Source organism: Mastigoproctus giganteus, chromosome 2 (genome assembly GCF_048544385.1).
Source record: "Mastigoproctus giganteus isolate SK-2022 chromosome 2, ASM4854438v1, whole genome shotgun sequence".
Taxonomy (NCBI): Eukaryota; Metazoa; Arthropoda; class Arachnida; order Uropygi; family Thelyphonidae; genus Mastigoproctus; species Mastigoproctus giganteus.
The window spans coordinates 220,455,764-220,481,959 of record NC_143576.1 but is presented as its reverse complement, the minus strand read 5'-3'; the positions used below and the strand labels follow the sequence as shown (position 1 = coordinate 220,481,959).

At 35.9% G+C, this 26,196-nt stretch overlaps 1 protein-coding gene across 1 annotated transcript in view; it reads right to left on the bottom strand.

The window, feature by feature from the left end:
- Window positions 1-26,196, bottom strand: part of Cont (Contactin) — a 268,473-nt gene that overhangs the window by 139,246 nt on the left and 103,031 nt on the right. The window contains exons 8-11 of the mRNA XM_090390177.1: window positions 23,356-23,448; window positions 21,819-22,019; window positions 17,843-17,945; window positions 6,684-6,871 (exon numbers count right to left, since the gene is read on the bottom strand). Coding sequence (XP_090246303.1) covers window positions 6,684-6,871; window positions 17,843-17,945; window positions 21,819-22,019; window positions 23,356-23,448 — 585 coding nt within the window. The remainder of the gene's footprint in view (window positions 1-6,683; window positions 6,872-17,842; window positions 17,946-21,818; window positions 22,020-23,355; window positions 23,449-26,196) is intronic.

Genomic DNA, 26,196 nt, shown 5'->3' with positions numbered 1-26,196 from the left:
AAAAGATGCTTGCTCCATATCGTAAGTTATGTGAAGAGAAGAAGGCAAGCACTACTCTTGATAAGTTTTTTTACAAAGAAATAAAACACTTTAATTCTGAATTTTTGTTTTAAATTACAGTGTAATAAATAAACATTAGTTTCTCTTTTTTCCATACATTTATAACCAACAGTAAGAGAGTTTTTAATGTTTTGACAAAAATTTTTAAAGGTCACGGAACAATCGTAATTTTTCCCATTGATTATTAAGATCGCTTTGCCCAGTCATTTTTACAGTTCCGCACTACCGTGCAAAGCAAGAACTGTCTGTAAGGTTGACATAATAGGGCTAAGGGAAATGTGGTGTCAGCCAGAAATTGGGGAGGATGAATTTCACTATGGTATGTACAATGTATTTAGGGAGGATAGGGAAGATAGAAGGGGTGGTATGGTCATGCTTCTTATCAAAAGTGGCTTTAGTGCGAAAAGAGCTTTTGCTGAGTCAGAAGTTATGCCTGCTGGCATAGAATCTGTGTGGTGTGATTTAGTTGGAAGTAAAGGTAAAATTAGAGCAGGAGTAATTTACAGACCAGATGATTAAGAAGGGTATGACAAGAGTCTCTATATGCAGAGAGAATGAGCAAGCAAGTGTGAATGTCTTAATATGGGTGACATCGATCTTCCCCTAACTGATTGGAATAAGTGGGAGGGAAAATCACCATGTGGAACAAAACTTTTAAATAAACTAGATGATTATTATTTGTACCAGCATATTAGAGAAAATACTAGGGGTAAGAATATTCTAGACCTCATCATTGATCGCAAATCAGTCCCTCATGACAGGTTATTGTATATGCTGGAACACACTGGGATTACTGGAAAGATTCTGAAATAGATTACAGGATGGCTGCAGAGCGGAAGACAAAAGATTGTGATTAATGGATATTCTTCAGATTGGTATAACATCAGAAGTGTTCCCCCCCCCCAGGATCTTTTCTTGACCACTACTGTTTCTAATTTTGATTAAACATTCACGAACAGATAAAGGTCATAATATCAAAAAGTTGCAGGAAATGTAAAAATTGGCAGATTCATTAATGAATAGTGCCAAGTGGCACTCCTTCAGGCTTCAACAATAGTCAGAATAGTAGAAACAAAGTTTTAATGCAGCAAAATTCAAGGTAACACTTTGGAAATAGCAACTCCAAAATAACTTATATACTTGGTAGGTTGTTGTTGTTGTGGGGTTTTATGGCGCATAAGCTGCTTTGGCTATAATGCGCCTATACTATGCGCCTATATACTTGGTAGGACTGAATTAAAAACAGCAGAAGAATAAAGGAATCTGGGGGTTACGGTACAGTATTTCACTGTACCAGGGCAAGTATAACAATATTCCACTGTAGAAGAGCAATTGTAAGACCGTTTGGAATACTGTGTCCAAGTATGGAGACCTCATCCGAAAAAACATATTGAGCTTATTGAAAAAGTCCAACTTGCATGGTGAGATCGGCAAAAAGGGCAACCATACAAGAAAAGACTGATTATGCAGGCTACAGAGCTTGGTAATCAGGCACCTTAGAGGGAACCTGATTGAGATCTATAAGGGAGCAGTAAAATGTATGAAGGCGGACTTTTCACTGTTATACAAGAATTCCAGACCTAGGGGTCATAAATTCAAATTACAGGGGAAGAAGTTTAGACTATATTGCAGAAACTTTTCTTTTAGCTGGCAAGTTATTCACAGAAAAGATGAAAGCATAAATATCATTACGAAAATATTGCAGGAGGATGCCATAATGGATGAATGCAGAGCTGGCCAGTAAAACAGAGTAGAACAATATAGCATGTGACAGTTACAGAGCGATGAATAGCATTGAAGCCTACAACAGCTACAAATTGATTTGTAATAGTACCATGGATAAGGTTAGAGAGATCAAGGCTAGAAAGCACTATTTAGGAGAGCAAAGAATGGGGACAAGGAAGTTTTCATGTATGTGAATACAAGGAAGGAAAAAAGAATTAGATTGGACCCTTGTGCACTGAGTGTTGGAAAGTCTTAGACAACCCAGCTGTTGTTGCAGATGAATTAAACAGGTGCTCTGCATCTGTCTTTACTGAAGAAAGACAGATACAAAGTAGCTGTTCTAGGAGTGAAGTTGGTAACTAAGTTAGTCTGACTTCAATGACAGGAAAAATCTTATCATAGAAACAAAGATTAAGAGTGCAATCCAGGGACATTTAGATAGACATAGCATTCTGAATAATGGATAATTTGTTTAACTAACTCAGCAAGTTACTGTGATATAGTTAGTCGTCAGCTGGATGTACGGAACAATTTCAACATAATTTATTTGGATTTTAGCAAGGCATTCGACTCAGTCCCTCAAGAGAAGTTAATGTATAAGCTGGAACATGTTAGGATTACTGGAAAAATTCTAAGATGGATTGCTGGGTGGCTGCAGGGCAGAAGATAGAGGGTTGTGATTAATGAATATTCTTCAGATTGGTGTAAAGTCAGAAGTGGGGTTCCTTGATTTTGGACCACTGTTGTTCCTGATTTTCCTATACAACGTTGACGATGAGATAGAACGCTTAATGTCAAAATTTACAGATGATGTATATATTGGTAGAGTAGTTAATGATCAATACCAAGCAGTACTCCTTCAGGATGGCTTGAACAGGTTGCAAGAATGGTCAGCAAAGTGGCAGCTATGTTTTAATGCAGCAAAATGCAAGGTCCTAACACCTGGGTAATAGCAACCCCAAAATAAATTACACTTGGTGGGATTGAATTAAACACAGTATAGGAAGAAAGGGATCTGGGAATTATAACATGAGCATATATGAAGTTTTCTGAGCGATGTGAACAGGCAGCCAGGAAAGCCCATATTGTCCTATTAATGATTTATTGAACATTATCCTGTAGAGATATGAAGATCATAGTCCCACTGTATAAGGTAATTGTAAGACCACATTTGGAATACTGTGTTCAGGTATGGAGACCTTAGAAAAAGGATGGTGGGCTTCTTGAAAGGGTCCAAAGAAGAGCAAATCACATGGCGAGATCAGAAAAAGGGCGACCGTCAAAGAAAAGACTGATTATGTAGGCTAAGAGCTTGGCAACCAGGCACCTTAGCGGGAACCTGATTGAGATTTATAAGGGCCTGAAAGGAGGCAGTAAAATGTATGAAGGTGGAAATATATGTTATAAAAGAATTACAGAGTGTTGGAATTCTTTTATAGCATACTATAATATAATATAATATAGGAGCCATAAATTCCAGTTATAGGGGAAGAGGTTTAGATTAGATTGCTCGAAGTTTTCCTTTAGCCAGCAAGTTTGTTTGTTTTTTTGGTTTTTAGGAGCATTAGCAGCTAAGGCCATATTGCTCCGGGGGGGTATGCGGTGGCCATTCCCTGACCTTTCCGCATCCTCCGTATTTGGTGGGCACAGGCTCGAACCCCAGTCTAATCAAGAAGCGTGTGCTATGCACTGCTGCTCGTGCCCACCTGGCTATGGAGGTGCAGCCTTATAGCTCAGAAACAGCATGGTTTTGTTAAGGGGAAGTCTTGTCTGACTAATTTGATTGGATATCATGATGTGGTTACAAAGGAACTGGATGCAGGGAATAACTTTGATATCATATATCTGGATCTTAGAAAGGCTTTTGATACTGTTGCACATGGAAGACTGCTGCACAAATTGGAGCAGTGTGGCACTGGAGGCAAACTGCTGCTATGGATAAAGAAATGGTTGAGTGGAAGAAGACAGAGAGTGGTAATCAATGGACACTGCTCTTCATGGACTAATGTTATTAGTGGAGTCCCTCAGGGTTCAGTGTTGGGTCCATTGTTATTTTCTGCATTTATAAATGATACTGATGATGGTATATCAGGCTTAATGTACAAGTTTGCAGATGATACGAGGTTGGCAGGGTTGTTAAGGACACTAATGATAGTACACTGCTGCAACAGGATCTAGAAAAGTTGAGCAGATGGGCTGAGAGTTGGCAAATGAAGTTTAACATTGACAAATGTAAAGTACTACATATGGGAATCAGTAATCCCAGAGTAACGTTTCAACCAGGGCTTGCAAACCGGTTTTATAAAACCGGTTAAATCGGTTTTCATATTGAGTTGTTAAAACCGAAACCGAGCTTCTAAAACCGGATTTGAAAATTTTCTTAGTTAGCCCTCGAATATGGTTTTTTGTTAAGCACATTTTATTTTGTTTGTTCGTTTGTCTGGATCGTTCAACTGCTTTATGTTTTAAACATGTTTTTTATTTTATTTTATGTTCAGGTACGAATCTCATGGGCAAGTGGCCCAAATCTAGGAGGGGTACCTTTTATCTTCCCACTTGTATCATGGAACAATGCAGGTGTACTCATTTACGACTGAGTGAGTCGGAGCGATAGCGTAAAAGAAAATGCTCAACATTTCTCCGTTCCATCTATCTTGTTCGCAAGGCAAGTTATGGAACGCGCCTTATTGATGGTTACCCACTAGAAACAGATTCACTGAATATTGCATCAAATTTCAATCGTAGAAAGTTTTTTTGCTTCTTTATTCCTATTAAATTTGCGATCGAATGTTCTCCAAAAAGCAGCTTCACCAAATTTAGCTTTTATGTAATTTTGAAAATACAATAGCTTTAACTGGGGAAAAAAAAATTGCAAGTAAATAAATAAAAAATTTTTGTGAAAATTTTGAAACTTGCCTCGTTTAGACTCTTCATTCAGTGTTTGCGGGAGTGACGCATAGTATTATGCCTTTGTTATCTTCAATATTTTTATTTAAAATTGTTGGTGATATAAACCTGCACTTCTCCAATCTCAAGTGGCATTTATAGCACTGAACACCTTTGCCCCACATGCTTTTAAAAGAAGAGAGGAGCTTAGACTCGCTAATTTGGGATAATTTTATCAGAAGTTGATGATGATTGGATACTCATTGTAATCAAATATACCCTGCTGGACATTAAACATGTTCCTGTATCTAGTATGTGTAAATTCTCGGTGTTCTTCTGAAGACATGGAACCTGTTAATAGTGTGATTGGGGTAAAAAAAAAATTATAAGTGCTTGGAGCGATGTCTACAAGAAATTAGACATAATTATATTTCAAGAAATCTTTCTGATCCTAGCTTCTAGGATGGGATCCTCCATGGGATTATTTCCCATAGCATGAGAAGTCAGTCCACTTCTCCACCTCTTTAGTCTTGCTTTATTTCTTCTACCTTCTAACTATTGGAGGGTTCCTCTGTTTGATCCTCCTCCCTTCTATTCTTTCCTACCTCTCCAGCTCCCAAACTTCTCCTTCTATAGCCTTTTCATTTCATCCTAATTTGGGCTCTCTCTCTCTCTCTCGGGTCTTTTGCCCTGGGTTAGTCCAGCAGGTTATAGTAGATCCTGGCCGCCTCCACGTGCCAGGGATGGGGGGGCGGGACGTGGTGATCAGGTGTTGCTACTTCCCATTTGCTAAGAGCCAGGTACCGGCTGAAAACATAACACACCATATCACTACACTTACACATTCGGCACTAGATAAAAATGGCCGGTTTTGGCGTAAGCTTCTACAGAAGATGTAATGGCAGCTGATGGGGGGGAACCCTGGGATCCGCCTCAACAACACATGAATATCCCCTGAATCCCCTGTTGAAGCCATATGCAGGAAGAAACTTATTGAAACAGAAACCAGAAGAAAGGAAAATAAATTAAGGTACTGGGTTTTTTTTCTAAATTTCAACAGCTGCTGAAATCTGGATTGGAGTGGCTGAGGGTTGGGAATTGGTTGAGGCCTTGCTTGTTTGTTTCAAAAATAACCACCCTTTTAATGACCCTCCTCCATGCTAACCGTGTATTCTGGCTTACCAACCTTAATCAGGATCGTTGAGGGGCCCCACAGGTCCTGTGGAAAATGCCTCACTAAGCCAGACTGCCTTTTGTTATAGAGGGAATGGGTCTCCAGACTGCAATTCCAAGCCCCTCTCCACAATTCCCAGGGAAGCTCACTCTCCTGTTCTCTTTTGACACTCCTGCCTTTAACTCATTCACTGAATTAGTCTACTACCAGCTCTAACTACTTTCAGTGAAGAGTATAACGAAAAATGAACATCAGAAGCCACAGTAACCAGCTAGTATCCATAATGATCTTTACATTTAGTCTCTGGAACAACTTACATCCATATGTATTTCCTAAAAATAGATCCTACAGAAGCAAAAGTAAAGTAATCAGAAAGAAAGTAATTGTTTTCCAATCTTTAACCTGCGTGTGATAGTTCTTTCATACGATCTCCCAAAAAAAGTACAATATGCATTAAAAAACAAAATTGGTTAGTGTGCACTATCAAAAATATGAACTGTACTGTGATCACAAAATTTAATCATTTACAGAATGGAATTTTAAATTTGCATTTTCAGTCTTGCTTTGTCATACATTGAATTCTCACACAGAATTCAAAAAATTATCATACTCACCAAACTGTCACATACAACAAAACGTCACATGCCAAACTGAATCATACACTGAACTGTCACACACACCAAACTATCATATACCAAATTGATGTGGACCTAATCTGTGATGCTATGTGTCCAAAAACACCGAAGAGAAGAGACTGCAAGAGTGAGTTAGCTCCACCTTCAAAAATAACAAAAAAAAATTTCATAGTTCTGCTACATAAATAAATTATTGCACTCACCTTGAATGCTAAGAGGAATGGATTTGTTCGTGGATTCAACTCCATTATTAGCAGTACACACATATTCTCCCATATCTTCCACTCTCACCTTTGGGAGGATTAAAACCCTGTTATTACTGGTAATATATGCGCCGTGAGGTAAATGATTTGCAGTGCCTTTTCTTGTCCAATTATAAGATGGTACTGGACTGAAAAACATAAATAGCAACCAGCATTACAAGATTTTTAAGGAGCAGCAATTTAGAGTTTGAAAACTGAACAAGTAAAAAAAACAAAAAAAAAAACAAAAAAAAAAATGTTTACAGTACAAAGTCATTATTCATGCATTTACAATAGTTGTGATTAGATCATAGTTATCAGAAGTCTTCTGTAATACAGGTAAAATCCTGGGTATAAGAAACATCAAGCTCATGATGCAATAAAGGAAGAAAAGTTACTTTGGAGAACTGCAGTTTGAACTATGAACACATACTAAATGGCTCTAAAGAAGCAGAGGTACCAAGTAGTTTGTATCTGAAACTGTAGAGTCCCAGGAAGTTGCAGCCTATTACAATGTTTAGTGACTCATCTAATCATAGTAACACATTATCAGGCAACACAGAAGCCTATGGCAGATATAAGCTAGTCTGTATTCAAATCACAAAGGAGGTTAGGCAGGCGAAGGCAGATTACGAGAAATCTTTGGTAAAGGATGCTAAGAAAAACAGCAAGGATTTCTTTACTTACATAAACTCTAAAAGGAAGGGGATGAATCTGATTGGTCCACTTGATATAGATGGTTCGACTGTTGATGATTCTATTCAGATAACAAACAAACTGAATGAGTATTTTGTATCTACATTCACACATGAGGAGTTATTAAGGTTTGAAAATGCCAGAAGTTTATCAAATTGTAGCAGGGTGCTTAATGATTTTGTAATAACTGAGAACAAAGTGGAGGAGAAATTGTTGAAGTTAAACATAAGGCACCTGGGGTGGATGGGATCTATCCAGTTATATTAAAGGAGGCAGCAAAGGAAGTAAGCAAACCCTTAGCCATAACTATGAGAGCTTCCTTGGACTCAGGGGAGGTACCCATAGACTGGAGGTGTGCAAATGTATCCCCACATCACAAGGGGGGAGGGATCAAACGGTGACACAAGTGACACCCTTTAACTTGTGTTCCAGGGAAAATAATGGGGTCACTGGCTAAAGATGCATTGCAGGATCATCTAGACAAGACTGCAGCAATAATTCAGATACAGCATGGATTTGTTAAGGGAAAGTCTTGTCTGACAAATTTGATTGGATATTATGATGTGGTTACAAAGGAACTGGATGCAAAAAATAATTTTGATATCATATACTCGGATTTCAGGAAAGCTTTTGACACTGTTGCACATGGAAGACCACTGTACAAATTGGAGCAGAATGGTATTAAGGGTAAGTTGCTACAATGGATAAAAGTACGGTTGAGTGGGAGAAGACAGAGGATGGTAATCAATGCGTGCTGCTCTTCACGGACTAATGTTATTAGTGGAGCCCCACAGGGTTTGGTGTTGGGTCCACTGTTGTTTTGTATATTTATCAATGATATTGATGAAGGTATATCAGGCTTAGTGTCGAAGTGTGCAGATGATAGAAAGGTTGGCAGGGTTGTTAATGACAGTAATGGCAGTGTGTCACTGCAACAGGATCTAGAAAATTTGGGCAGATGGGCTGAGAAGTGGCAACTGAAGTTTAACATTGACAAATGCAAAGCACTGCATATGGGTAGAAGTAAACCCAGAGAAATGTACCAACTGTGTTGTACTACACTTAAGGTGGAAGAAAATGAAAAAGACCTGGGAGTAATTGTGCAGTCTGATGTGAAGTTTTTTGAGCAATGCAGACAGGCTGCCAGGGCAGGTCATGAGGTTTTGTCAATGATATACAGGAATTTTGCTAGCAGGGAAAAGGAGGCAATTGTCCCTCTGTATAAGGCAATGGTCAGGCCACGCCTTGAGTACTGCATACAGGTCCTGATGCCTCATTTTAGGAAGGATGTAGATTTGCTTGAGCATGTACAGAGAAGAGCAACAAGATTGTGAGGGGAATGAAAGGATCCTCTTACCAAATGCAGCTTAATTTCTGCAAATTGCAGCTGCTGGAGACTAGGCACCTGTGAGGTGATCTGATTGAGGTGTTTAAGGCCTTCAAAGGGTTGAGCATGCTGAATTCTGATGGGATTTTTCCATTTGTTCAGATTACGAACCTAAGGGGGCATAAATTGAAATTGAGGAAAGACAGATGTGCGGAAATTTGCCTTTAGCCAGCGGGTGGTTAATTGCTGGAACAAATTTCCATCTGTCGTGGAAGTTGATAGGCTAAATAAATTTAAGGAGGAACTGGGCAAACATTTAAAGGGAATTGTTTTGTAATTTTTTTTTTTTTTTTTTTGCTGATGCATAAGCTCATACACTTGCTTTCTTGCATCACATGCCACTACTACTACATTTGTTTAACTTCAATAAGCCTCAATTAGTGCATGTTAAATAGGTTCTGTGCATTTAATATGTAACCTATTCAAAAAATGGAGGGATGATAAATCCTTCTTTTAATATTATCATTCATTCATTAAAGTTCATAACTTATGATGAAGAACTGCTCTTCCAAAATTCAGCTATGTAACATGGTCATAGAGCACTTTTTATAAACTGGTAACCAAGTCGGATGTTACTATAGAACAGACACAAGTGAAGAGGGATAGCAACTGTCCACTGTGAGACAGCAAGAAATATGTACATTTGATGATGCAGTTGTAAAATTTTACCTTGGATGTGGGGAATTAAATCTATTTTTTGATGTCATAAATAAGTCACTAGCATTAACCATGGAAGCTGTTTTGGGAGTTTTCAACACTATTTTGCCAAGCCAAGTTAAAAGATATAAAAATTTTATCATATACAGTGGATTCCGGTTATTTGGGCCATCGGTTAATCAGGGCAGCCGTTTATTTGGGGCAAATCTTAAAAAACAGAAACCAATTGAGAAAATAGCCAGGGTTTACTTCGCTTAATTGGGACAGCATGCCATTTAATCGGGGCGGGAGACCGCAACACTGGAAATTACCTTACGATTGTCTCCGATGGTACCACGTGGTTAGGGCGAAATTCCGGAGGTTAAAACCATAAAACAATTAGCAAGTCACCTGTTTATTGGGCTTTTCTGTTAGTGAAATCTATCATAAATGGACATTAAACTCGATCTTACTGAATTTGTGATAATACCGACAGCTGGAATTCTGCGGGTTTTTATGTTATTATGGTGAAACGTGTGTGCCCCCTTCACTGAAATTGTCACTCATATAAAAATCAAAATTTCAGAATCTCCTCTTCATTCCTACTTTTTAACCTTCGTAACTTGTTACTCTGTATCTCACTTGTGCAATTTGTGCATGCTGTGTTCGTTGTTATTGATTGCTTATTATTATTTTTTTTTTTTTTTTACTTTTTAAAATTTTACAATCTTAAAAAAAATAAATAAAATTTTGAGTGAAAAAAAAATTACGTTAAGTCCGAATTTACGTAACTCAGGGACTTACTGTATAAATATTTTTTGTTACGCTTCATTTATATTAGTGTACAGTTGTGTGTAATCTTTTCCTTTCAAGCAGCTTCAGTGGTTAATCTCTTCTGTATACAGAGACTTATTCTCTCACTCACTCACTCACTCACTCACTCACACATTTATACAATAAATGAACAGGTGCATTATAGCCAAAGCAGCTTATGCGCCACCAAAGCCCAACAACAGAGAGAGAGAGTAGATTTCATACAATCAAGGTAAAATGTAATAGAGTTACATTTTTCCCAGCTGTACCCACATAGTGGACATTTTCTCCCTTCACTCACAGCTATTCTAAAGTAATGGCAAAGTGACAGCATCGTTAGACTCAGGAGAGATTCTTTTGGAATGGAGAAGTGCCAATGTATCACCAATACATAAAGGCAGTTCTAAGAGTGAGGGTGGTACCTACAGATTGGTTAGTCTGTTTTCAGCGGCAGGGAAAATCTGAGAAGCAGAGCACAATACAGGGACATTTAGATAGATATGACATTCTGAATAACACACAACATGGTTTTATTACTTACAGGAAAATCATCTTTAACGACTAAATTAGTAAGCTATTTTGACACACTCATGAGCTGGATGTAGGGAACAATTTCAACATAGTTTATTTGCTATGTCGAAATTGTTTCATTCCCTCATTCCTCACTTAGTCCCTCATGAGAGATTACTGTATAAGCTGGAGCATATTTGGGATTACCAGAAAAATTCTAAGCTGAACTGCTGGGTGTCTTTGCAGAAGGCAGAGAGTTGTGATTAATGAAAATTTGTCAGATTTGTGGTATAAAGTCAGAAGTGGGGTCCCCCAAGGATCGATTCTTGGACCACTACAGTTTCTGATTTTTATAAATGACATCGACAATAGGACAGAAGGCTTGATGTCAAAATTTGTAGACAAAGTAAAGATTGGTAGAGTAGTTAAATGATCACTACCAAAGCAGCCCTCCTTCAGGATGACTTAAACAATTCAAAAATGGTCTTATCTGACCAGTACAGTTTTTTGGCAGCTATGTTTTAATGATGCTAAATGCAAGTTTTACTACTTGAGGAATAGCAATCATCCCCCCCCCCCAAAATTAATTATACATTGAGTGGGGTTGAATTAAAAACAGACGAGGAAGAAAGGGATCTGGAAGTTACAATACAGGCAGATATGAAATTTTCTGAGCAGCGTAAACAGGCAGCTAGGAAAGACCATGGTGTTGGATAAATGATTTATTGAACATTATCCTGTAGAGATATGAAGGTCATAGTCCCACTGCATAAGGTAATCGTGAGTCCACATTTGGAATACTGTGTTCAAGTATGGAGACCTGATCTGAGGAAAAAAAAAAAAAGAAAAAAAAAAGAGCTTCTTGAAAGGGTCCAAAGATGAGCAACTCACATGGTGAGATCAGCAAAGGGGCAATCATATGAGGAAAGGCTCATTAATGTGGGCTACAGAGCTTGGCAAACAGGTACTCCAGAGGTGGGCTGATTGAGGTTTATAAGGAGCTGAGAAAGGGGTTAATAAAATGAACAAAGGTGGAATTTTCGCTGTTATAGAGAATTCCAGGGCTCAGAGGAAGAGGTTGACTAGATTGCAGGAAATTTTCTTTTAGGCAGTGAGCTGCTGATTGTTGGAACAGGTTGCCTTCACAAGTAGTTGCGGCTAACAATCTGAATAAACTCAAAGGTCAACTGGATAGTTACCTATGTGAGGAGGGAAGCAAATAATTTGCATTTTCTTATCTACACATATTTTTATTTATTTTTTTATTATTATTTTTTTATCTGGCAAGTTGCTTCCTTGCACTATATGGCTTTTACTATTACTACTATTATAAAACTTGGCCACTGGTTAACATAAGTACCCTTATGAACAGCTCATATAGATGTACATTGCAAAAGCAATTATATTATGACATGAATAAGTGACAGCACTAATAGAGAGAGATGTCACCTTTTTTGCATGGACTTCAATTATTAAATATAAAATAACAACCCAAAATATGAAACATGCATACTCTCTTTAGCAAGTATATACAATTATATATAATAAACATAATAGCATTCTTTTAACATACATCACAAATACATCAAGCTGTAATGACTATTGTGACAACAAAAACAAAACTTTGAGATCTTTGTTATTATGCACAAGAAAAGTGACTGAATTTCTTTACAGTACAGTTTGTTAGCTTTTGCACAGTGATCAAATTAACCCCTACCTGGAACATTTTTTTTCCTGAAAATGTGCCATAACGGGTCGACTTTTTTATTTTACGGATTAAAAGTATGCATCATGCAAATACTCATTGTATAATTTTTTGTGTTTTTTATAAATTTTTTAGTAGAAAATATATGGGAGTAATTAACCAATTTAGGCAATCTCGAGTTATTTCGTGTATGCCAAAAAGTTTGCAAATTATACAGATTTTTTTTAATAAATTAGCATTTGAGCTAAAAGAAAGGAGAACAGAAAAACACTCTTCACTGCTGATTATATAAATAAATTTAAAAATCAAGTGGAATGCATAAGCAGTAACCTCCCACCACAAGCAATAATCACGAACTAACTACATTCTGACACACGGCCGCTACAAGTGGATAAGCGAGGTACGCGTCGCTTACGGATGGCAGTTCAAAGGAGCGCTGAAATATTTTTCAATATAGTTTTCTAATTGGTTAACCCTTATCAGTTTCAGCATTTAGGATGGCAAATTTTATTTTGCTTGCTGGCAACACATAGGAACACGCACTACTGTTCTGACATTGCTGTACAATAAGTAAATATAAGTAAAATGAAAGCCAGTCATCTGCTGCCAGATGTAAGAAAATCCCAAGAAATCGAGGGATTTATCTGGTTAATGCAAAATTAGCCAGATAAATGCCTGAGAAAATACATTTCAATCCTAAATTTGGAGGTATTATTGTATTCTAAGATATTTCATTAGTTTCAAATAACTTTTAAAACTAAAAACAAGATATCTTGGGATAATCCATGAAGGGGTTAATGCATTAATCAATTAAGATATATAACTGTCAATGAGGCTATAATATTTTAACATTTTAAATGAAAGAACTGCAAAAATCTTATACAGTATAATCTCAGTAAAAATTTTGATTCAATACTTAAATGTGCCTTCCTTGTTCAAATACTTTGAGACCATTTAAATCAAAACAAACGCATTTGGTGCTTTGAAATTCAAATTAATGAGGATTTACTGTAGTATGTTTAAATGAATATAAACAGCACTGCAAATAACATTACAATCTCACATAGATTAGCTTATTTTGGTGTCTTGCTAGGGAAGAAAGTGATTCTTGCATTGCCTCTATTGAAACATGAAACAGCCTGGAAAGCAAAGCTTCAAGCCCTGCTGTGGGTTATCATGAAATAAGCAAATAAATGGGCTGTGTTAGGGTAACTAAGAATAACGGCTACATATATATCTTGCATGTACACCAATGCCTGGAGCATGGTAAATAAATTTGATGAATTTGAAGTACTGAAGTCATCAAATGCAGACATTGTGGTGATATCAGAGATGTGGTGTCACTCAGACATAAGTGATGCAGAATTTGAATATGGGGAGTACAATATGTACAGAAAGTACAGGCAGAATAGGGGGGGGGGGAATCATTCTCTTAGTTAAGAAGCACATTAAATCTAAGACAGTGCATCCAATTGATATGGGTAGTGCAATGTTGTCAGTTAAATTAATGGAAACAAGCCAGTTATTGAATAAATAGACTGTAAAAGTGGAACTTAGCAAGCAATATGGCCTCCTTTTGGATGAAAAAACTATTTCATCCAGAGGGGCATAGAATTGGCATAGATTCCATCAGTTTCTGACATTTCTTGATTGTGTAACCAAACTCACATTAAGGACCAAATCGTTTTAACTTTTGTTGTACAATCCAGTTTTATCAATTTTCCAACGAATCTTCTATGGGATTAATGTCAGGTAAATTACTTGGCCAATCAAGGTATGTAATGCCATTTTTCCTGCATTTGAAGTACTGATTAAGCCACCAAATGCAGAATTCTGGTGATATCAGAGATGTGGTGTCACTAAGACATAAGTGATGCAGAATTTGAATATGGGGACTACAATTTGTACAGAAAGTACAGGCAGGATGGGGGGGGGGGAATCAAAGCTTTAACAGCTCTTCAAGAATGGCAAGGGGCAAGAACCTGCTGGAAGACACCAGTATTATTCAATGCAAGAATAACACATGCTTCCAAAAATTTGCAAATATTTTATACTGCTCATCATTTCATCAAGGAACATCACAACATCGTTTTGCTGAAAACCAAAACATCTTTTTTACAGGATATTTAACCATCTGTTGAATGAGCTTCACAAAAACCAGTTCTCCATCTTGTTTTCGAATGTAACAAGAGTGCTTGCCTTGAACAATAAAGTGAGTCTCGTTGGAAAATAGCACTTTCTTCCACTGTTTAGTTGTCCATCCAGCATAGCACATTTCTTTGCCCAGTTGAATCGCTTTTTCATATTTTCTGTTAGAAGCTGTTTTGTCAGACATTCTCTCAGGCATGTCAAGCTGGGCTTGCTACCTGGGAGCCTAGAACGCTTGATGGAACTGATATTCAGGTGGTACTCAAGTTAACTGAACTGAATTTCAGCAAAGTCTGGTCATTCTGTGTCAGCTAATGCATCATCACAATGGCGGGACCGTCAGTAACAGTCCCACCATTGGTATAAACCCCATGTGCAATTACTAAAATACAGCACCTAGTATACTGGAGGTGACCACCTAGGTGTAAACCAAAACAAGCAGTGGTTGAGGTGTGACAACCACACCACATGGAGGAATGCTGCCCCTCTGTGTTACCAGGCAATACTAGGTGTTAGATGACTCTCATCGACTGGTGCAATACTACCACTTTGCTTATTGCAGGCTTGAAGTGGTGGAACCCATGTTCAGTCTCCAGAGCAAAGCTCCGGCAACTGCATCATCTCTTCAATCATGCAGTATGATTGATATCTTTTGAGGTTATGATGGACTGACAGACACAGAGGAAACTGACAGAAACTGGAACGATCCTAAAGTACATCTCCAAAGAAAAATAAGCATCCTAGATAGCTTTATCATAAAAGGCTACTGTTTATGTAAAGACACCAAGCCCTCATAAAAGAAATCAAAAGAATTTTCCAAAAATTTAGGAACAACGATACCCATACAAATTTATATATAAAACTATTAAAATAACAAATGAAAAATCAAACATTTTCTTGCATTTTTTCCCAATACTAATTTCATTTGTACGAAACACAATTTTTTAACCTGATTAATAAACTTAAAATACAGTGTATACAAATTTTCTAATGCCAAAAATATTAGTACTGTATTGTTCTAAAACCAAAAAATTCAATGGTTTTTTCCTTGTACAGTCGGTCCTCGTATAACACGTGTTTACATTACACGAATTTGATCATACACGATTTATAAATAGGGGAACGATATCTTATATAACACGAACCGAATTCGCTTATGCACGTTCGCCTTCGTGTTTACAAGAAATGGCAGTCGAACGCGGAATCACCCCAACCGAACGCAACACGATAGGAATGAAGAAGATTCTGAAAATGTATTTATGTGTTTTATATCAGTGAAGGGGAAACACATTTCACCATAATAACGTAAAAACCCACACAATTCCAGCTATCGATAATTTGCAATTGCAATTAGATCGAGTTTACGACCAGTTTATAACAGATTCCACTAGCAGAAACGCAACTGGAAATTGTTTTTATTGTTTTATGGTAGTAACCCCCAGAAATGTGCTTTAGTAAAATGTGAGGTGTTAATAATGTATCTCGGCCTTTACGGTGCTGTTTATTCAGTTGCTACACGCGCGCAGCTTTGTTTATGTGTATTAAGGGTGCCTCCTCGTTTTGTAATTGTGCTTTAAAAATGAGTAAAATACTTAAAAGGTATGAAAAGGAAGCGTCCTGGCGAAGACACTGCAGATTCAGAGAGAGAAAAAAAAAAAAAAAAGCAATATAGATAAACAGAGGCGGACTGGGTCAAAAATTGTTCCCCGGGAAAATTTATAGTGGCCTCATACTACGGTTTATGGCCAAAATCACACCGGCCTCCGGCCCACCGGGGTTTCCCCGGTAAAGCTTATGGCCAGTCCGCCTCTGTCGATAGAGAAAAAAATATGAAATTGTGAAACGCTTTGAGCGAAATGAAAGACCATGTGATATTGCACGTGCTACAGACCTAAATGAGGCAACGCCGAAAATTACAAAGAATGCGGAGAAAATAAAAACAACTTTCATAGCAGGAACAACTCAAAGTGTAATTAAAATCCATTAGATAAAGACACAAGAATTATAAGAGATGGAACGGCTGTTTTTCGATTTTCTATCTGTTTGGATAGAAAATCAAACAAAAAACAAGTTTGCTTACGATAGAAGCAAAAGCATTAGCAATATTTTATTAGGTAATAGTCGTAATAAAATACGTAAGCATTTTATTACGACTTAAGTATTATAATTTATACTTACGTATTATAAAATATTTAAGTATTTTATTACGACTATTTTATTTAATATAATAAATTTTTTACGAATAAAATACGTATTTTATTCGTAAAAAATACTTTTTAGTATTAAAAAATACTAAAAATACTTTATTATAATATAATAAAAAAATAAATATTTTTTATTATTTATTATATTATAATAAAAAATATTATATTATTTTTTATTACGTATTTTAATCGATTAAAATTACCCGATTATTTATTGTGTTTGGTAATGTTTTGGTTCCAAATGTGTGTTCAATCTTGGGTGGTCGGCACCTAACCCCACTTTTCCCATAGGGCCTGTTGTTTATATTGCACGATTTTGCATTGCACGAGGGTTTCTAGGAACACAACTATCGTGCTATACGAGGACAGACTGTAAATACATTTACGGTGTCTTTGCTATACACAGAAAATTTGAGGCACCATCTTTCAGTTTGCTTATTTCATTAATCCTTAAATCCGCTATTGCTTACTTTAGTTATGATTTTAATCTTCTGATAAGTTGAAATAAGCTGATCAGCATGAAGGAATTCTTCACAGTGATCAACTCATCCCTGCTAAACAAGCTTCAAAATTTTTCTAGTAATCATCTTTACCAGCTGTAACAGTTTAAAAAATAAATTGTTTGATTTATTCATTTAATTAAATATCTATCATTTGAAGTAATGAAACAAAAAAATAAACAGATTATTTTCTAGAGTATAATAAAAGATTACTATAGTCTAGAATAATGGTATTCAACTCTTTTTTTTTTTTTTTTTTTTTTTGGAAATAAACCTTAAAATATAAGAATCTCTTGTATGCTATGGTATATTTTAAACTGTACAGAAATTTAGTTTTACTTATTAAATGAAAACTTAAATATTTATGAAAATAAAACTAATGTGATGGCAGTGGGGGGAAAAAAATTGATTTAACATTTCTGAATATCCCTATTTCTTGTGACACATACCACTGATTGAATACCACTACTCTAAAAGTGTTTCATTACACTAACAACCTTTAGTGCCATAGTAATACTTACTAGCCATAAGCTACACACTCCAGCCTGACATCTTCTCCTGCCAAAGGAGCTTCTGGAAAAGCTTTTGGAAAACTGTTTGGAAATAAAAGCTTTTGTCCACTTGCTAATAAAATTTCAAAAATAGAAAAAATTAAAGACTAATTAATTAAAACATTCTAAAGACTTAGATGAAAAAAAACATTTAAAATCTGAATTTCATATTATTATGTAAAATAATTTTTAACAAAAGTAATGCAGTTTGATTATATCATTCAAGAGATGAATGAAACAAATCTACTTGAGTACAACTCACTAGATATTGTATAAAAATGTCATTATCACAATTATCCTTAATGTTTTCATTAAGGAATTTCAAAGGCAGGGTTTTTTGAACAAATAAAAAACAAAATTAGTAGTATACTGTTTTGCTTGAATCATTTTTGAATGTAGTTCATTTTTGAACTAGATTCAAAAATGTTAATAACTGCAACAGAGAACTGTATTACCATCTGTTATGCAATAGAAAAGTATCAATAATGAACTCTAATCATCAACAACACACTATCTTGAAAAGAATAGAGAACCGCTCCTTAATCCACCTATACAGTGACCGTGGCAATTTGCATGTATGAAATTATTTCAAAGATTCATTTATGATGCTACTAAAATACTCACTCAAATCAATAAAATCCCTTTATTAAAGAAAAAATAAAAATAAAATAAAAATACACATACTGACTGTATAAAATGTATATTAAAATAAAATTGAAATGAAATGGTATATAACAAGAATAAAATGCGATAAAATATAAAATTAAATCGCTAAAGATGTTTAAAATCACTAAAAACCACTAAAACAGGCACTTTTGGCAGCAGTGGCTGCCTTCATCAGCAATAATGGTTGCAGGTTATCCGACAATCTATATATGTACACATATATGCCCCAGCAGGTCTGCGACACGAACCATGGCACCTGCACGTGGTCCATTTCTCGTGCGTTGGAACCAGAAATGGAACGAACCACTCTAAACCGTTCGTCTCTCCTTAGGATAAGAGCTTCAAAGGGTGGATGAATTCAACAGCCCTTATCCCTATTAAGACTATAGCGTCCAGACAAACATATACTTAACCTCTCTAGCCATTTCCGGTTCCAAAAGACATGGCTCTATCCATGATCATGGCTTCTTTAGCTGTAATGCCATGCCCAGTTTCCCAGGCATGTTCAGCTATGGCTGAACCCATGTAATTGGCTGTCTTGAGAGCCCTATCGTGTTCCCCCAGGCGATCATGGAGCCTACGTTTCATTTCCCCCACAATCCGGACACTCAATTTCATATACGACCCCACTAGTGTCATTACCCACAATAGGATCTTTGATTGCGGACACTACTGTGTGCAGTCTCTGACCCGGCACAGCCGCATACACCGTATCTTACATGAATGTAAAATACTGGAAATGGGTTCTGAAATGTCCAGTACACAAGCACATGTTTTTCCCTTGGAGTCTCGATGCACTCTATAGATAAACATTGTGTATTTGGGGTCCATGTCAATTTGGTGAAAAACAATTCCTTGTAAAAAGGGGAGAAATATTTGACAAAGGATGCAAATAAAAATGGCAACGATTTCTTTTCTTATGTAAATGCTAGAAAGAAGGCAGATGAATCACATAGGTCCATTTGATATCAATGGTTCAACTGTTGATGATCCTGCTTAGGTTGCTGACAAGCTGAATAAGTACAGGCATACCTCGAATAACGAATAGGATGCGTTCCACGAAATTACTTCGTTAAGCGAAACTTCGTTTTCAGAGGTAAAAATACTATGGCCAGAATAGGGATACGTTCTTACGTAAAGAAAATGAAAAGCTTTTTTTTCGAACAAAGAAAAGTTTTATTAAATAAACAGTCAACTTACATACAAAGTGAAATCACATTTTAAAATATGAGTCTAAAGTTGATTGTTTATGCTTTTTTCCTCTTTCATTTAACAATTGCCTATACGGAGTTATTGCATTTAACACTGATCGCTTAACAATAACACTTCTTCCTAAATCAGGATCATTTTCACTAAAAAAATTCATTTAAGCACCTTTTTTAAATCTTTGGTTGTTAACACTTTTTCGGCAGGAACTTCTTTAACTTCGTCTTCATTATCTTTGTCTTCGTTGCTAACAAGGTTTTCTAAATCTTCCACTGAAAGACCATCATCTTCTGCATTCAATAAATTCCTAACATCCTCTTCATCGACATTTTCGAAACCTATTGATTGAGCCATCTGGATAACTTCATTTCTAATTTCTTGGATGTTATTTTCTTCTTCTAGTACAACTTCTGGCCATATTTTGCCCCAAACTCCATTTAAGCATTTCTTAGTGACTTCTTTCCAAGAACTATCAATGTTTTCAATTGCGATTTTAATGGTGTAGTTTTTCCAAAAAGTTTTAACTGTCATTTCCTCTTTATCCTCTAGTTCAGTTAAACTGCTTAATGTTCGACGCAGATAATAAGCTTTAAAAGATGCTATTACTCCCTGATCCAATGGTTGAATCAGGGAAGTTGTGTTTGCTAGAAGAAACACAACTTTGACAGGAATGCATGTGTCCAACGTGTTAAGATCAGTAGGATGTCCCAGAGCATTGTCTAACAACAAAAGAGCTTTTTCTTCAAAGTTGTTTTTTTTGACAATACCGTTTTACTTCAGGACAAAAGTGGTTAACAAACCAATCAGTAAATAACTCCTTGGTAACCCACGCTTTTCTATTTGCTTTCCATATTACAGGTAAATTCATTTTTATGTTACCTTTTAACGCCCTCGGATTTTCTGAATGGTAAACTAATAACAATTTTAATTTATAATCGCCAGAGGCATTTGATCCAAAGGGTAACGTTAAACGGTCTTTGGCTGCTTTGAACCCAGCAACTGATTTTTCTTCAATAGAAATGAAGCTTTTTGTTGGTAGCCGTTTCCAGAACAAACCGCTTTCGTCAACATTGAACACCAAATTTGGAAAATTTTCACGTTCAATTATTTCCTTTAGTTTTACTGGAAACTTATTTGCAGCTTCTCCTGTTAATTTTACACTATGAATCCTGGCCCGTTTTTTAAATTTCTCAAACCAACCACGAGAAGCCCCAAAGGTTTCCGTAATTTCTTCAGTTTGTTTAGATTTCATGTGATTAAACTGGAATATTTTTTTTATGTTAAATGGGGCTTGAAATTGCCGACTTCGTTATATCGAAGCTTCGTTATCAGAGGTAACGTTAACCGAGGTATGCCTGTACTCTGCATCAATATTCACACGAGGAATTGTTTAGGAAGTGGATCAAACTCAAACAGGAAGTTAAATGATTTTGTAATTACTGAGAGGAAACTCTCAGTGGAACTGTCGAAGTTAAACAACAAAAGAAAAAAGGTGCCTGAGGTGGATGGGACTATCCAGTTATATTAAGGGAGGCAGCTAAGGAAGTTAACCATAATTATGAGAGCATCTTTGGATTCAGGGTGAGCCTATACTGACTGGAGATGTATGAACATATCTCCAACTCACAAAGCAGAATTAAAGGGCGACAAAAGCAATTACAGACCTGTTAGCTTAAAAATAAATCACTTAGTGATTAAACATTTTTGCGCTATGTACTCCTGAATTTTGAAATTTTAACATGGAATATGACTCTTAAAGTAATTGCTTTTTAAAAAAAAAAAAAAAGATATTCATATGCTCTCTTTTTGCAGACAGCATTACTTTTCTTTTGAACAACTATTCACTTTGTACAAATGTCAAATCTGCCCTTCCATGGTAGGGCAAATCTAAGATTTGATCCCCCCCCTCAACCATCTTTCTCCTCAGGAACACATGTGCTACCAGCTGAGAACCACTATTCTAGATCACACATTTTAAACAGCCAATTTTGAAAATTTGTAATTTAACTCAGGGGCTTGTGGTTTGGTAGCATTAATAATAAACATATATTAAACACTTAAGGTGGATACTTACATGCAGGCTCTACATATAATGGAAAGAAAGGGCCAGTGCGACCTGTTGATGATATAACACTTTGAACATTACATGAATAATTGGCATAATCCACTTTTTCCAAAGAAGAAAAATATAAGTTTCCATCATGAGAAACAAATAGTCTAAGATCCTCTTCAACAAAGTTTGGAAACGAATTCCTTGTCCAGTAGTAATTTACTCCTATATAAAAAAATATATTGCAATATCAAATGAATTTTAAGAAACAAATTTTTTCTTCAAATGATAGAACTACTAATAAATTGAAGAGCATTTTTTTAAATCAGAAAACCCCAAATTACCTCCATTTATATAAATTTCAAACCATTAGCTAGTCAAAAACTCTTTTCTGTTCCTGTTTAGTAAATTAATTTTTATCAATAGCCAACTATTAGTTTTGTCACTAAAGTTTCACCATTAGTTAGAGAAAATGATAGGGCAGTCATCCTTCAGCAAGAACTGCAATAATTCCAAAGCTGTTTACCAGCTCAAAGTGGACATATCCTTACCTACAGGAACCTTAAGGGTAAAACATAACAGAAGAATACAGTACAATAATTATGGTTACACAAATATTCTCTTTCACATACTGTTTGCTACAATATTTGTTTACACAAGTTTTGGTAATATGTTGAACAAACCTGAAAAGTTGAATGCAGCGCAAACTTAAAACAATTACAGAAAAACTATATTCAAGCATTTGAAATCTATATTCATATATGCATAAATATAGATTCCAGTTGAATATATGATTTTCTGCTACAATTTTTAGTCTCACCTTTTCTTTCCCCTCCATGTTGATTAATCACTGTTTAATTTAATATATATTTTTTTTTGCTCAACAGTTTTGCCATGCTACTGACATTAATTTTGATTTAATATTAGTTATATATATATATTTTTTTTTTCTATGCATTTTTTTATTTGGAAGGCAACATTAACAGACACTACTGCCATTATTGCATTACTATTGTACTACTGAAAAGAATGCCTTATGTAACCATTTGAGAGATGTTCTTGTCATGAATAGGAATTAGTCCAAATGCAGAACAAGGCTTCTAACACACACGCACGCACGCACGCACACACACACACACACACACACACACACACACACACACACACACACACACACACACACACACACAACCACATATAACTTCAATTTTCTCTCTTTTCTAGCATACTGAGATTACAGTTATCAACTTGGGAAATAACCAGCCTAAAAGCTGTTTTCTACAGACTATTACCATAACATGCTTACTGACAGAAAGTACGCTTGGGTAAAAAGGTCAGAGTATGCAAATTAGAATTTTTTTTTTGTTTGTTTGCTATTTCATTATTGGTTTAACCTTATGTAGTCTGAAATAACAATAACTGATTATGCTCGTATAAAGTGAATACTACTGATTTTTTAAAATGAGTAATGAAATTCATAATTTAAAAAATATATCAAATTACAGTGACAGCAATGGATAACTTTTTCAAATTACACACACACACACCCATCCCTCCTTACTTGGATAATGCTGAGGAGGGTCACATGAAATGGATTTTCCCCAATTCTCTTTACCATAGTCGGGTGAACGCTTCTTATTAAATTCACCAATATCTGTTAAAAACAAAAAGTTTCAATTACTAAAATATATAAACCTCATCATTAAAATTCTCACTGAGAAGAAGTTTATAAGCATTCTTAGCTAAAATTGTGCAGTTTGAGATATCCATATATGAGAGAAATTATTACATCTAAAAGCCAAACAACTAATTTATTATTATTATCCGTTTATTAATTTACTCTCAATAATACCAGGAATATCAATGTAGCAAGTCAAAATGTAGCACCTTATTGACTTGCTACCATTCTTCACAGTTACCTTATTTGCATTTTAATGGGAGATATACATAGTGCAGCAAAAAAAGTAATGACATTAAAAATTCAAATAAGACAAAATATGAATAAGGAAAATATTTTCTTACTAGTTTCCCTCAAAATAGTCCCCCAAGGAACCAAATACATTTATTACAATGTTCCTACAAGCTTTGTTAAACTCACCTACTGTGATGGTATTTAGTTCTACTATCACATTCTTCTGAATGTCATAAACACTATCAAACTGGCATCCTTTCAATCTCAATTTCAACTTGAGAAACTGAAAAAAGTCTGCTGCAGTTTAATGTTGTTTAAGATAGTGAACCTTGTTTAAGAAACCAGGTTCACTATCAACTGTTTAAACAAAATCTTTACACACATCCAATCATATGAGTTTTTCCTCATTACACAAACAGTGTGGGACAAACTTTGCACAAATTTTCCTTTTCCCAAGTCTGTGGTAATTATGGAACTTATTGATTCCTTATTCACATTTAACTTGTTAACATTCCCAGTGTTAATCAGCAGTTACTTTGTCTACCGATTCAGAACTGCATGTTGTTTTTGATTATCCACTTTTCAAGGATTGTCTACATCTTCTCTGCCCTCTATAGAATGCTTAAACCATTGAAATGTTTGTGGTCAGGACAGAGCCTCATCACCATAAGCTGTTCATAACATTTCATGTGTGTGTGTGTGTGTGTGTGTGTGTGTGTGTGTGTGTCAGTGGGACTTTTCCCCAGCTTTACAGAAAACTGGATGTTGACCCATTGTTGCATTTATGTTTCTGATGTTGATGTTAGACACAATGCACAAAGAATATCTGTATAAAAAAATTACTTAGAGCCAACTGGTTTGGATTGGCAAAACTGCCAAGGTTACATTTCTGTGCTTCCTTGGCACCCTCCCCTAAGCAATACTCACATTAGTTTGTTTTGTGTTCATGTGTGTGTGTTTTTTTTTTAAATTCAGTCTCATTACTTTTTTCCCCACACTGTATTTAGCTAGTATAAACACTAGTAAATGTACATCCCATGTCCTAGTGGCATATGATCTGTTTGGGATTAGTCTGGTAACCCTAGGTCAAGAAAACATGCCAATATTAAGAACACGTTGTGTTTACATATTTGTGTATTACATAGACGGGCATGATCTTGAACAAATACAGATATTATCTTTTCTTGATATTATCATAGCAAGTGATCAAGAAACCATTAGAGGTTTTGAAACAATGCTTGAATAAAACATGTTTGAATTATGAAATAAAAAAGTGTTTGTAATTAACCAGTATTTATGTGGAAGTATCTCGTGAAAAGAATAAAGAATGACTCACTCAAAGTCAGGATCAAAGAATGATAGTTGTAGTTTCAAGTTCTTTTTTCATTCTCATTCCAAGTTTTTAATTCTTTTCTGACACCATACAAATACTGAGAAAATGACTATACAGAATGAGATGTACACAGAACAACAAATTAGAACACAACCAGTTAGATTTCTTTCAGAATCTGCTCAAAACAATTGCAGTATAGTAGGTATCACTAACAGTCATATATACAGGATCCAAGAACCAGGAGGGTGATAGGTTGAGGGACCCTTCTGTAACCCCTACTATCAATACTTATAGTATTCACCATATAGTGCAAGGAAGCCACAGGCTTTCGCTACACTGGAAGGGAAAAAAAAAAAAAAAAAAAACACCAAGCAGATAATAACATACAAATTATATGCTTCCCTCCTCACATAGATAACTATCCAGTTGACCTTTGAATTTATTCAAACTGTCAGCCTCAACTACTAACTGTGAGGGCAAATTGTTCCAGCAATCAATGACTCACTGGCTAAAAAAAAACTTCCTACAACCTAACCGAAAACCTCAAACCCTGTAATTTGAATTTATGACCTCTAGTTCTGGAATTGTTAATAACATTGAGAATTCCACCTTCATTCATTTTATTAATCACTCTCAGAGCTTTATAAACCTCAATCAGGTCACCTCTGAAGTGCCTGGTTGCCAAGCTCTGTAGCCCACATACTCCGAGTCTTTCCTCATATGGTCGTCCTTTTGCTGATCTCACCATTCAAGTTGCCTGTCTTTGGACCCTTCAGAGAAGCTCAGTCTTTTTTCAGATAAGATCTCCATACTTGAACACAGTATTCCAAATGTGGTCTTAAAATTGCCTTATGCAGTGCAATTATAATCTCCCTATCTCTACAGGATAACGTTCAATAAATCATTGATAAGACATCATGGGTTCCTGGCTGCCTGTTTACACTGTTCAGACAACTTCATGTCTGACCATATTGTAACTCCTAGATCCCTTTCCTCCTCCATTGTTTTTAATTCAACCCTGGCAAGTGTATAATTTATTTGGGGGTTACTATTCCCCAAGTGTAAGACCTTGCATTTAGCACCATTAAAACACAGCTGCCACTTCTCTGAAGCCTGTTCAAGTTATCCTATAGGAGCACTGCTTGGCACTGATCATT